At 52.2% G+C, this 13,146-nt stretch overlaps 1 protein-coding gene across 3 annotated transcripts in view; it reads left to right on the top strand.

Moving 5' to 3' along the window:
• MYO5B (myosin VB) overlaps nucleotides 1-13,146 on the top strand; it is a 368,321-nt gene that overhangs the window by 340,558 nt on the left and 14,617 nt on the right. For all 3 annotated transcript variants that reach the window (XM_019013976.4, XM_055368552.2, XM_063699216.1), the window contains 5 exons: nucleotides 205-403; nucleotides 4,183-4,276; nucleotides 6,424-6,567; nucleotides 10,325-10,476; nucleotides 12,267-12,356. In XM_019013976.4, the coding sequence (XP_018869521.3) occupies nucleotides 205-403; nucleotides 4,183-4,276; nucleotides 6,424-6,567; nucleotides 10,325-10,476; nucleotides 12,267-12,356 (679 nt within the window). The remainder of the gene's footprint in view (nucleotides 1-204; nucleotides 404-4,182; nucleotides 4,277-6,423; nucleotides 6,568-10,324; nucleotides 10,477-12,266; nucleotides 12,357-13,146) is intronic.

The raw sequence follows: 13,146 nt of genomic DNA, 5'->3' as shown, positions 1-13,146 counted from the left end.
CCCATCATCTGAGAGGAGGACAGTTTGGCCTGCTTGCCTTGTGGTCCCCATGGCATCTGTCTCTTGCTGCGTTCATCCCTCTGGGGGATGTGCAACCGCTGCTGCTGTGTGCTTGGCCGCTCCCCTGTTATGTTTCTGCCTGTGTCCCCTCAGATGGGGGCCCTGGCCTGGGCCGCGTGCTCACCTGTCCTCTCCCTGGCACAGGCTGCTGGAGGCTCAGCTGCAGGCCCAGAGCCTGGAGCATGAGGAGGAGGTGGAGCATCTCAAGGCCCAGCTCGAGGCCCTGAAGGAGGAGATGGACAAACAGCAGCAGACCTTCTGCCAGACGCTACTGCTCTCCCCAGAGGCCCAGGTGGAATTCGGCGTTCAGCAGGAAATATCCCGGCTGACCAACGAGAATCTGGTGGGTAGCCATGTCTAGTGGACCCCAGCTTTGGGAAGTCACGTTCTAGAAGCAAATGGGATCGGGGTTGCCTTTGGCAAAACTGACAAGGTTCATGACCCTTGGCCCTATAGTAGGAACAGAGATTCTAGAAGTCTCCAGTCAAGACCCCTTCACTGGAGCTGAAAGATCTCAGACAGCCTCACTCCTGTGTCTGGGACCTTGTCATTGGCTGGGGGGCCTCACCTGCCTTCTTGCTGAATTTCACTGGTCTGAGCTGCTTTACCTGGCTGCTGGCTTCCAAGAGGATGAAAGCAGGAACAGCGAGACTCCTCAAGACTCAGTCCCAGAACTAACTGTTGCTTCTGTCCATTGATCAAAACCAGTCTCATGGCTAGGCCAGATATGGTGAGAGAGAGATTCTACCTCTTGAGGGGAGGAGTAGTGGAAGAAGTTGTTGGGGCCTCTTTGCAGACAGTCACCAAAGGAGCCCCAGCAGATGCCAGAGAAATGGAAGAGGGCCCCTGTCTTATGAGAGCTTGCAGATTGGTCAGTAGGGGAAGCAAGGTATGTAATAAAGAAGAGAAAGTAGATAGTGTTTTTAAAAGGATGATTCTGCATTGAGTTAACAATGAGTATTACAGGAAGAGAATAAATGGTGGGGCGAGCTGTTGGGAGGACATGAGGCTTGAGCTGAGACGGGAGGTATGAAGGGGATGTAAATCATGGAGACTGGCAGAGGGGGAAGGAGAAGAAAAGCATGGACCAAGGCACCCAGACAGGAGTGAAGGCAGTCGGAGGGCGGGGCTCAGCAGTGCCGATCACCTTCTGGAGTTGAACGTGCCTGCAGAGTGCAGCACGTTCATGTGCCCACAGTGCATCCAGTCCAGGAGTCCAGCCATGGCTGTCATTTCACTTTATAACCAGATCATCTGTGGTTGGGTGGCCAGTTCACTTGATCCCAAGAGGAAAAGTGGGGTCCCAGACTCACAGCTGAATAGCACTTACATACACATGATCTTCCCTCCCTCCCTCTCTCTCCCTCTCTTTGTCTGCAAGTCACTTTCTGTTGCATATACGTGTGTTACCTGGTGGCTTTGTGAAAAGAAATGCACCATATTAAAGAAACCTACCTGGCCAGCTTCTGCCAGGTAGAGGAGGCAGCCTAGGAAATGCATTTGGTGGCCTATGTTCCCTGGAGGGCCATTGACCAAGTAGTGCAGTGAACAATCGCCCTACAAAGAGGGCTGTGCACCATACAGGTACTGCGTTAGCTCACGGCACACCAATACAGGGTTGCCAAGGCCACACTTAGGAGAGTTAGTGACTGGAAAGAGGTGGGTAGTCCTACCTTAGGAGTCCTACCTTAAGAGAGCAAAAGAAAACAGTGCAGTGGGCCCCTCTGCTGGGGTGGTGACACTGGGTCATGAGTAGGGGCCTGTGCTGCTGGCGGGGCGAGGAGGAGGAGGGCTCCAGTTTGCAGCCTGCTGAGAGACTCCTTCCAGAATGTGGTCCTCCTCATTTGCCCAGACAGAGGCTAGGACCCCTAAGGAGTGCCAGCTGCAGCAGGTTCCAGGGGCTGTTGGTGATGTATATTCACCTACTTAGCAAGCATTCCTGCCTACCGTGTGCCAGCTGGTGAAGCACTGACTTCAGGCAGAGAGGAGACAGTGTATACACAAGTAACCACAGCACAAGGTGCTTGGCAGTCTCACGGGGAGTGTAAGGGAAGTCAGGGGAAATGGCTTGAGGCTGGAGTGGTGAGGAAGGGGTCTGTGTAGAGGGGAGGATGTGATTGTCCCTCCTGGTAGCAACTTGAAAAGTTTAGAGCCATCTTCAGATGTGCTCATTTTTCATTTCCAAGATTCCTTATGAATTGAATTCATTATTCTGTAAGCTTTTGTAATTTTAGGCTTTAGGACTTTGGGCCTTCGTGTCTCCACAAGTTTACAACCACTGTGGTCAGCACTATGTTCCCTTTATTTGTTCTAAATTTGTTGATTTCAAGCTTTAAAGATTCCCAGGTGGTTCCAATACCCCTACAAAGTTTGGGAAGCATAGCTCTATATAATTCCCCTTAGCACATTAAGAATTCTGCCTTCTGGGATTTGTAGGGGGTTGGGGGTTAGACACCCAGGCATGTCTTAGCACAAAGCCACCGTTAGTGACATGGATCTTTACAATCACCTCTGCTTGAGCATTTCGGAAGGGGTATTGGATTTTCTGGGCTTTCCTGAGAAGATGAGTGAGATGTCAGAGCTCTCAAAGACAGGAGTCAAAGCCTGGCCACTGGATTAATCTTTCCTTCTTGAAGCATCTGGTGTATAAGATGCTGCAGATAGGCATTAGAGCATTTATTGTCTGTCCTCCCAGGGTGTAGTGAAGGTTTTCAAAGTAATGGTGGAAAAGACACAAGAAATGCTTTATCTTGTGGATTTGATAATATTGTACAGAGGAGCTTCGGACTGATGGTGGTCATAGTACCAGCGTCCTGGTCCCGATCTGGTCTGGAGCAGCCCTGGGCTCCCCATTCACTGGGCTGGCCAAGTCTTGTGGCCCCAAGAGTTGGTTAATCCTTTGCAAGAGTCAGAGTTGTAGCTGAGGATTCAGTGGGGTTGGATCTGGACAGGGTTATATGAACACGAGGCAGGGGTGGCAGTGCAGCAGAGCTGGGGAGCCAGGGAATCACATGCTTTGGTGCTGCTTGGGAAGGCACCTAACGGGGGAGACGGAGTCTGAATAGAACTCAGGGTTCACAGGAGACCTTCGGTAGCCACAGAGATTCCTGGCTCAATTTTCTCTAGACACCTGGGTCCTTTCTACCAACTGGCCTCTCACACAGAGGCCACTCTTAGGTCACTGAATAAGGTTTTACTGTCTGCCGCCTCGCCTGTCATTTAAGCTGGGTTTTTAGATGCCTCTCAATTTAAGAAGTATTTTTAAAGATTTGCTTCTTTATCAAGATGAATAAAGTCCCTAACAACATCTATAACTAGGTGTGTAGCTTGGGATGGCCACATCCCTGGGACTGGGCCAACTCCTGTCAACAGGCTGATCTTAAAAAGTTGTCACCCAATGTGTTTGTAGAGGCTCCACCATGGAATACTCGCTTCTGTCTTCCTGTCACTCTCTAGTCACCGAAGCCAGCTCTAATGGTGATGGAGGGCTCCTCTTCTCCTCTTTGTGTCCCTGGCCACAGAGGACCACTGCTCAGCTGGGATGGAGGTGACATTAATGACAGCAAACTCCTCCCTCAGCGGCTTGCTGTTCTAGGTCTCAGTGGGCTGATGGGCTTCCAGTGGCAACAGGTGCTAGGGTCTGGGGCCATACCAGTGTCCTGTTTTGCCTCTGGGTCCTGGATAATCTCACTTGCCCACTTGCTCTTCCAACCTCCCTGCCCCCTGCATTCTCACACCTCCACCTGTCCATTCCTTCCCAGGGCGCTGCCCGCCCCACCCTGGGACTCCTAGGCTGAGTGTGTCTCCTGGGGGGTTGGCATGGCAACCGGAGGAGGCTTGGCTTGGGGAGGCTTGGGATTCAGCAAGGCGCCAGAGAGCCTGACCTGGGAGGAGTCTTGCCTTGAGAGAATGGACTCTGACTCATCATCTCCCACTTCCTGAGTTCCAGAGCAGGTGGCAACAGCCTGTGAAGAGCAGCTCTCCTGGCAGCGTCCCTGACTGGCGCATTTCTGACGGCTGCCCACGGGCCGCACTGGTCACCTCCAACTCCAAGCAGGATTTTACCCCCACCATCCCAGGCCGGGCTGATGTCTGTTCTCACACTGCTTCCTCTGCTTCCAGGACCTTAAAGAACTGGTAGAAAAGCTGGAAAAGAATGAGAGGAAGCTCAAAAAGCAACTGAAGATTTACATGAAGAAAGCCCAGGACCTAGAAGGTAGGGGGGTGTGAGTGAGTGTGTTTTGTGAATCACAGGTATACTTGGCCACGCCTGTGGGTGTGAGCTGTCTGCCTGCCCTCTGCACATTCTTCTTACATCACTGATTTCTTGGTGGCTCTGCCCAGTCCAGCCACGCGATAGAAGTCGGATCCCATGAGCTTACACATCTGCAGTTGCCAGAATATGGACAAAAGACACTTGAATTCAGCCAGTTTGGGTGCTTACTCTGAGCAAGGCTCTGCAGGGCTAGAGGAATGGGGAACCCAGAGGTGACCTGGTGGTCCCTGCCTTCAAACGGCTTGAAGTTGGGAGGCAAGATTGTTGTGAAAGAATGCTGTGTAACACAAAGACCTAAACCCCAAGGTCCTCACTCCATGCTATGGAGTGTCAGGATTAGAATGTTCTCTCCCTCTGACTCCCTGCTGCAAATCTCACTGTGTCACTCTTTACATATGTCACCCTGCTTGGAACCCTCTTTCAGCCCCTCACTGCTTGGATACCCCTCCACATCCTTCCACCCTCAGCTCAGGAGCCACATGCCCAGGGCTTGAGTCTCGTCTTACAGTCCTGACCCCACTTGTGTGTTGGGCACAACCCTGATCACAGTTGTCATTTTACCTGTTTAATCTCCTGCTCCTCTAGACTGGAAGGTGTTAGAGGGCAGGGATGTCTGTGATCTCTATCCAGGGGGACACTTCTCTTCATATCTGCCCATGTGCCCACCAACTTTGGATTTGCTATTCCTCCAGTTTCTCATTCTCCTAGTCTCTTGGCTTCAAGCTTTGCTTACTCCTAAAGACCTATCACTCCCTCTTTTCTGATGTTTCTCTGTGTCTGCCCCTACCCTTGTGTCCAGTTCTCGTCCCCTGTTCCCAGATTGCTTAGTAGCTTCCCAGTCCTGTTTTTTCACAGCACTGTCTGGCCTTTGCCGTTGCCTTATTGCCTGCAGAATGAAATCCCAGCCCTAGTCTGCCAGCCTTCATCCTCTCACACTCTCCCCCACCTCCACTCAGAGCCTCCCTTCAGCCACTAGGAGTTCATGGAGCACCCTTCCCTGGGTGTCACTCGTCCTGGTCCTCTTCCATTGGTCCTTTCCCAGTGGATCAGCCCCTTTGAACCTGGATGTGAGAGTCCCACCCGCCCTTCATCCCACCTCCTCCGTGGGGTCCTTCCAGCCCATCACCACCAGCACCCACATCACACACTCCTGGCTCGGTGCCTGACTGAGCTGTGTCGTAGTATTTCCATGTGAATGTACAGATGTGTCTCCTTAGTTTGACTGGCCAGGGACAGATTAAGCATGCCATTGTATCTGTTCCCATGCTTAGGACAGCATCCCGTGTGCAGTCAGCACTGAGATGTGTTTGGGAATAACGCTGTGGTTGTCCACTGTCCCTCTACCATGGTGTGAGGCTGAGGAGAGGCCTGAGTGAGGGTTGACCAGGCCTTTATACCCTCAACCCTGCCACTGAAACTCTTCCCAAATAGTCATCATCTTATGTAGTTGCAAAGACTGCGCTTGGCAGCTTCCTAAACCTGAACCTGCATTTAGTGGCTGAGGACGTGTCCTTACTATCACCATCACCACCCTGATCCACCACCCACAGGTCACAGACAGTGTCCAGGCCTTGCCCTGAACACCTGGGTTTGCCCTGCGGCTGTGTCACGATGGCCGCGTTGTGGCCACACACAGGGAACTGAGTGTAGTGGGCCAGGCCGAGGCCAAGCACTTCCCAGGAAAACGGTATCTCCTTTCCTTAGAAGTCAGTAGGGAAAGAGAAGCAGCTGTGCAGGAGCGGTGAGAGACCATGCTGGCTGTCATCCTTCACAAGTTTTCTCTGGTCCGAAACCTGCCTGCTGCCTTTTCGGATGTTTCCTCTCCCCTATCCAGAGTGTGGACCCCAGTGCTGGATGCTGAGCTCCTCACACTTGGGGTGTGGCTCTGGCTGTAGGAACAGACTCCGCAAAGAGAGTGGAAGCTTGGAGAACCCAGTATGCCCCCTGCCCCAGGTGCCATCCTCCACCTGCCAGAGATGCCCCTTCCCCTGCCCCAGGTCCCATCCTCCACCCGCCAGAGATGCCCGCTACCCTCAGGCCTGCAGCTGGAAGTCTCATCCATGCTTCCTGTTTTCTTTCCTGCTCAGCTGCCCAGGCATTGGCCCAGAGTGAGAGGAAGCGCCATGAGCTCAACAGGCAGGTCACGGTCCAGCGGAAAGAGAAGGATTTCCAGGGCATGCTGGAGTACCACAAAGAGGACGAGGCCCTCCTCATCCGGAACCTGGTGACAGGTAAGGACCCTCTGTGCCACCCTATGCTACCTGCCCCTCCTTCAGCCCCCGCTCCCATCTCCATCCCCAGCACAACCCCCACACCCCTTCCTTCACCTCCTGCACAGCCCCCACCCTCTGTCTCCTACTTGCCCTTGCACCTGCCCCCATCTTCCACTCCCCACACCTACTCTCATCCTCCCCTCAGCTCCTGCTGTGTCCAGCTGCTATTCTCGATGGCAAGACCCACTGCTTCTTTGTTCTGCCCATAGGATGGAAGTGGGAGGGGAGCCACCCACATGCTTTTCCTCAGCAGCAGCCACAGCCCCCTTTCCTTGGTGCAGCTCTCTACGGGCCACAGTGCTTTGGCAATGATGGAAGCTCATGCTTTTGGAGCACATCCTCTACCAGACTCATCCCCCCTTTAATCCTCACAACCTCCCTTTAAGTCAGAACTGCTGCCTTCTCATTTTACACTGAAGGAAACAGAGACTCACTCTAGTAACTTGCCCAGGTCACACAGCTGGGAAGCAGTGGATCAAGGATTCAGATTCCTTCTGTTTGGTTAGGACTTTACAGTTTAAAGTGCTGTGTGGTACAGCACATGTGGGTGTGGTCTCTGGAATCACATGGGCTGTGTTCAGACCTGGCTTCTTTCCTAACTAGCCGCACATGGCCGTGGCTGTGCTACTCACCAGTGTTCTTGTGTAGAGCACAGGAAAGGGGATCATGCCGCTGGCATGGAGTTGTGAGAATGAAAGTTCATATTTCGTTGCTCATACATGGTCCCTGGACCAGCAGCATTAGCATCAGCATCAGTATCACCCCTGGGAAGGGGTGAGAGATGCAGAGTCTCGGGCTCTGTGCCAGGCCTCCTCAATTGCAAGGCACATAACAAGATGCCAGGTGACATTCACAGGCTCATTAAAGTGAGGAATGCTGAGCTTCTGCAGTCTGTCTGGGATCACCCTGGTCCCACTGTCAAAGTTCATCAGGGTTGGCTTTTACTGTCCCTGCGATCATCTGCAGTTTCTTATCCAGGCATGTGGCTGAATCAGGGCTGGCCTGCCAGCCTCCCACCCCCATGTGCTCCCTAGGGCCACCAGGCAGCTGTGAGAACCACTGCTCAGAATTCCTTCCCCAGCTGGGCTCCTAGGACTGAAAGACCTTCCACACTAGCTGCCAAGAGGGCAGGGTTTTCTCTGTGAAAAGAGGAGCCCCAGCTGCCCCTCCAAGTCCCTCTTGGCTGCTCAGCAAGGGCCAGGAGGGAGTCTGTGTGACCTGTGCAGCTTGCTCAGGTTTGTGCCCAGTGCTGCTTTGCCAGTCATACCAGCTCCCTCCCCTCCAGTCTTGTGCCCCATCTGCCACAGGCCACTGCAACAGGCCACCTCCCTGCTCTGTACCAACCCAGTCCAGCATCCCCCTGCAGAGCCAGGAAGAGTCTTAGAGGAGAGAGTCCTGTGGGAAAGAGGAGAAATCTTTGGTGGTCTGATCCTCTGGACCCTGAGCCAGCAGCTCCCTTCTCCATGGCACCTTAGTGAAAAGGGATGATGACACTGACCTGCCTGCCCCGTGATGTGAAGTGTGACAAAGGCGAAATGCTGTGTTAAAACTGCAAAACCCTTCTCAAATGTGAGGCTTTCAAAGGAGTGGTAGCTTTTGCAGGAATATTTGAAGTTCAAATAAGAGGCAAGGCAAGCATTATTTTAGAGAAACTTATGTAAGACTGAAGTCCGGCTCTGCTGAGCACTGTGCCTAGGGCCGAGGGACCCAGGAAGAACAGATTGTGACATCTGCCTTAAACAGATTTGCTCCAGCTGTTTGGTTTGTGTGTTTTTAGTAGCCTACTTCTTAGATGTATTTTGCTCTTTTAAAAAGCTTAATCTCCCCTACAGTTGTCCAGCAATTAATTAAATGTGGTGTGAGTTTATCTTAAACTTCCTTAAACAGACTGCATCTTGTTCAAATGCAATTAGGAACAAACCTTTCATCTCTGGTGAATGAAACTTTCAATAAATAAGGCTGCTTGTGTCAGACAGGTGGCTCCCTCCTGCCATTTGCCAGGGTTTTTACAGAGAAAACCCTGCCATCAGCATGAGATGACCCTTGCTCAGGTGGCCCCAGGAAAGGTCATCTCCTGCTGAGCTACCTAGGAAAATCCCGCAGTCATCTTCCCTCCAAAAGACCCCATCCAAACAAATGCCAAAACTTGACTGCCGACCACTTACCTCTTAGGTACCTGGCACTGGCCAGTTGCTGTGGAGGAGAAATAAAACTAGTGTCATCGTCTCTTCCCCAAGATGCTAACATTTAGCTGGGGCACCCAAACAAGCTTTATTTAATCACAATAGAACATTCCAAGACAGGACAAGTTGTTTGCAATCTGCACATGGATCAGGTTTGAAGTAAGAAGTTATGGATTGGAAGTCTGGGCCTACAAAATACATTTTCCTGGATAAATGTGACTGGCATTCTAACTAGAGCCAATGGCCAATCCACAGCCATCTGCTGGACCTATAAAATGCCCAAATGTCAACCATGTACTCAAGAGTATTATGGCCTACAGTTATCATTTAACTAGAAGGATGCGTTGGAGCAGGGACAATGTAACCCAAGTACCAACTGGAGCTGCTGGCAGCAGAGCCCAGCCCAGGACCAGCCTGGTAGAAGGTTTGCAAGGATACTGCCCACCTGCAGGTGGGAGGGAGGTGGCCTCCCTTCATTGCCATTCTGAGCCTACAGGTGGCTCATGAGGCCTCGTTTGGGAGGGTATGAGTGTAAAGAACAAGGGCTGGAGATACAGTGCAGAGCTATGGTGAGACCCCTGGGGCCTTGTGCTCCTGCCCCATTCTCACCTGTCATCTTGCCTTTGCACCAGGCCTTTCCCCCTAGTTCTCTGGCCTTCTACCACCACCTGTTGCCTTAAGTCTGGCTCAGCTGGCATGGTCTGGAATAGAAAATGGTCTGACAGCTGCTTCCTGTCCCTCCAGGGCCTTTTGCAAGAAAGGGCCAAAGGGCTGAGTCTGCAATTAATGGGGAGACTCACAAGGCCCTTCCAGTCCAGCCAGAGCAGCCCTTGCCCAGGCAGGGGCAGGAGTGTGGGATACAGAGGAGAGCAGTTGGGGGAAGTAAGAGAGCCGCTGGAGAGATGCATGCCAAGCAGCAGCACCGGGGTGGGGAAGGGGGCCCTGCCTGATCTATTTGGCTGTGAAGCTGGGCAAGCACGGCTGGGTAATTTGTTCCTGAACTGATGGGCCAGAGATTGTTCCAACCTCCCTAGCCCTCAGCAGGCTGGCCCTGTCTTTGGGCACATACAATTTGTCTAATTCTGGAGCCAGCCCTTGCCTTCTGGAAGTGGTGGTGCCCACGAATCAGGAGTTCCTGCCCCCATGTGGGAGCTAGGTCCTGTCCTCAGCCTTCCACTTGCCATGGGCCCCTGTTGGCTGCGGACTGAGGCATCTGTGTAACTTGCAGGCACTTTTCCTCCATATTGTTAGGCTGAGGCATTAGAAGCCTGTTTCAGTGTTATAGTGCAGACAATTAGGAATGTGGTTTTGTTTGTTTGTGTTTTTAACCACAGTGTCTGAAACTACTGGTAGGCATGCTCGGGAGTTTGGGTACCCTGGGTGGCTTCTCTCCCAATCCTCTTTGAGACATCTATTCCTAGATGAGCTATGGGGAAATGCTGAAAACATGTCTATTCAGATGAGGATTCTGACAGCCTCCATTGTCCCCCGTAGATCTAACTCTTGCCATTTGCTGCTGTCGTTGCCCTTAGACTTGAAGCCCCAGATGCTGTCGGGCACAGTGCCCTGTCTCCCCGCCTACATCCTCTACATGTGCATCCGGCATGCGGACTACACCAACGACGATCTCAAGGTGCACTCCCTGCTGACCTCCACCATCAACGGCATTAAGAAAGTCCTGAAAGTAAGCAGCGCCTGCAGAAGGTCATGGTTTGTGGTGGGTAGAGTGAAGCCAGCCCCTTACTGTTGCTTCTTTGTGTCTGGGTTTGGCTGTAGTGAATTCTCCTAAGGCTCCAACTTTGAAGGTAAATGAGCCACAGAAGCATCCATGTAACCAGGATGCCTGGCAGTTCCCAGAGAAGGATGCTCAGGCCCAGCAATGGCAGGAAGCCCAGGACTCTGGTGTAGGTAGCCCTCCAGCTCCTCCCTGCTGAGCCTCCAGACATGCCTAGTGCTTACAGAAGCCTTGGCCTGCCCACTGCCAGAGGTGCTAGGGAGACATCCTGCTGTAGCCAAGGGTGTGTGGGCCTCACCCTGGAGCAAGTTCAGGGACACCCCTGAAACATGGGCCCTCTCCACCTTTCCAAGGGGCCAGGTGCTTGCTTCCCTCAGGGGTAACACAGGGAGGGCTGTGACATTCCATCACCTCCCAAGGTGAGGCAACCTGGGCCAGGACAGGGCTTGCCGCAGGGTGTTAAAGGTGCTCGGGAATGCCACCTGAAGGTACAAGGCTCTTCTTGAATGTAGTGCAGCCACTGCAGAAACAGGCTGGCCTGCAGGGAGGGTGAGGCCTGTCCACACATGGATGAGGGCCAGGCAGTGGGGGAGGTGAGATTCTTGAGGGAGATGAACCCTCAGTGAGAGGGATTTCTACCTGCTAGCAGGCCTGTGCCCCAAGTATTATTGCTCTTAGAGACCATCTTTAGTTCTCACACATTACTGCTTCCAGGATACAAGCCATTCTCAAAAGCTCTGAGTCCAAACCAATTCTGGAGTCCACTGAGCTGCTGGTTGCTGCTCAGAATTCCAGAGCCAGCCTTTAAGTCTGGTTTCCTGCCCTCAGTAGCTGCATTGCCCTCCACAGGCAATTTTATCCACTCACGGCTCTAAAACATATCTACATGCTCGTGGCTCTCAGATTTGTGTCTCCAGCCTTGATCCTCTTTCGTGAGCACCATCCAGCTGGAATCTTGGGCCAGTCTAGGCCAATTTAGGGCTGACACAAATGTCACTTCCTTAGGAAAGCCTTCCCTAATTCTGAGCTAAAATAGCATGTCCCAGCCCCAGCAGTCACTTTCTATTCAACCTCATTTCTTTTTTTTTTTTTTTTTTTCTTTTGGTCGTACCTCATACCACTCTGTCATTTAAATAATGATAACGCTTACTTGACAGAATGAGCTGCGTGAAGTCATCAGCTTTAATGCAGCAGCTGTCTCATAGCTGTTTGGGTTGCTGAGCAGGCTTTTTCACCTAGTTAGGGTTTGTAGCCATTTTCTAGAGAGTTAAAGCCATGATGCATCTGACATCTAGATAAATGGGACACCAAACTATTTTGCTGTTATGCTCTTTAGCATCCCTTGTGTTGGATAACTGGCAGTTCAGAAACAGAGCCAGCTAGCCCAGGCGGTTAGACGAGAGCCCAGGGCTGCTGGGGCAGAGCCTCATCTGTCACTCAGCTTTGCATTCATTCTTCAGCCATGGAAGGCAGCCTGTCCTTTATGTGTGTCCCTGTATGTGCACCACTGATCAGGGGACCAAGGTGGGGGTTCTGTGCACCATCCCTGGTGGTAGAGGAACACTCACACAGCCTCTCAGCAATGGGTCTCAACCCCGTGACTGGCAAGTGCCCTGCCCAGCCTCAGGGCTGCTCAGGAACACTAGGTAAGGGTAGGAAATGTGGGGAAAGAGGTACCGAGGAAGCATTTCACCAGATGGGAGCCACTTAGAGCTGAGGATGTCCTTTTCTTTTCACAGAAGCACAATGATGACTTTGAGATGACGTCATTCTGGTTATCCAACACCTGCCGCCTTCTTCACTGTCTGAAGCAGTACAGCGGGGATGAGGTGAGTGGGGAGCCAGGCACCCAGGAGGCATTCCTGCTTCATCCAAATGTGGTTGAGAAGTGCTTTGTATACCCTCAGAGGTCAGTGGGGTCTTTGGAGCACCCTTGGGGACCTCAGACCGTGGGCACACCTTATCATGCCTCGTGGCTGGAAGCAGCAATGAGGCCGGCCACAGGAGACCTGCCTCTATGAGGCCTTGATGAGCCCAAGGGGCCCCAGAAAGCACTCCTGGGTTATGTAAGTAGAGTCTGCATAACCCATGATCAATAGAGGCCCTGGGAGTCTCCATGAAACTCTTGTAACCTGACATTTCTGTATCAGCTCTAGAAGCCCCACTGCAGTGGATACTGGCAGGGAGTTCAGTTGCCTAGTGGGTCACCCTGTCTCCTAAGCCAACTGATTAATCTGTCCATTTCAAGATAGACAAAGATGGCCACAAGAACAGAGGCACACCATAATCAGAACTACGTGTGTGCAAACTGACCTGGAGGCCCAGCTCCATGCATTTATCCAAATTGGATTCCTTGACCTGAGGCCCAACTACTAACCCCATCACTTCACAATCCACACTGGACCTGTAAGGCCCAGCTTTTTCTGGAACTCACATTCCCAGCTTTGGTCCCTGAAAGAACTTCTCCCACGCTCTGCACTCTGCCCAATGACCTAGTAATATGTGGCTTGTTTCCATTCTAGTTTCTCTGGTGAGAATCCCAGCTTGTTCCAGATATGCCCGCTCACAGGTTCCTGTAGGTCTTCCAACTTTTCTTCCCCTTCCTTTCACATATCTCAC

This window comes from Gorilla gorilla, chromosome 17 (assembly GCF_029281585.2).
Source record: "Gorilla gorilla gorilla isolate KB3781 chromosome 17, NHGRI_mGorGor1-v2.1_pri, whole genome shotgun sequence".
NCBI classification, from domain to species: domain Eukaryota; kingdom Metazoa; phylum Chordata; class Mammalia; order Primates; family Hominidae; genus Gorilla; species Gorilla gorilla.
This window is presented reverse-complemented; position numbering and strand designations above follow the sequence as displayed.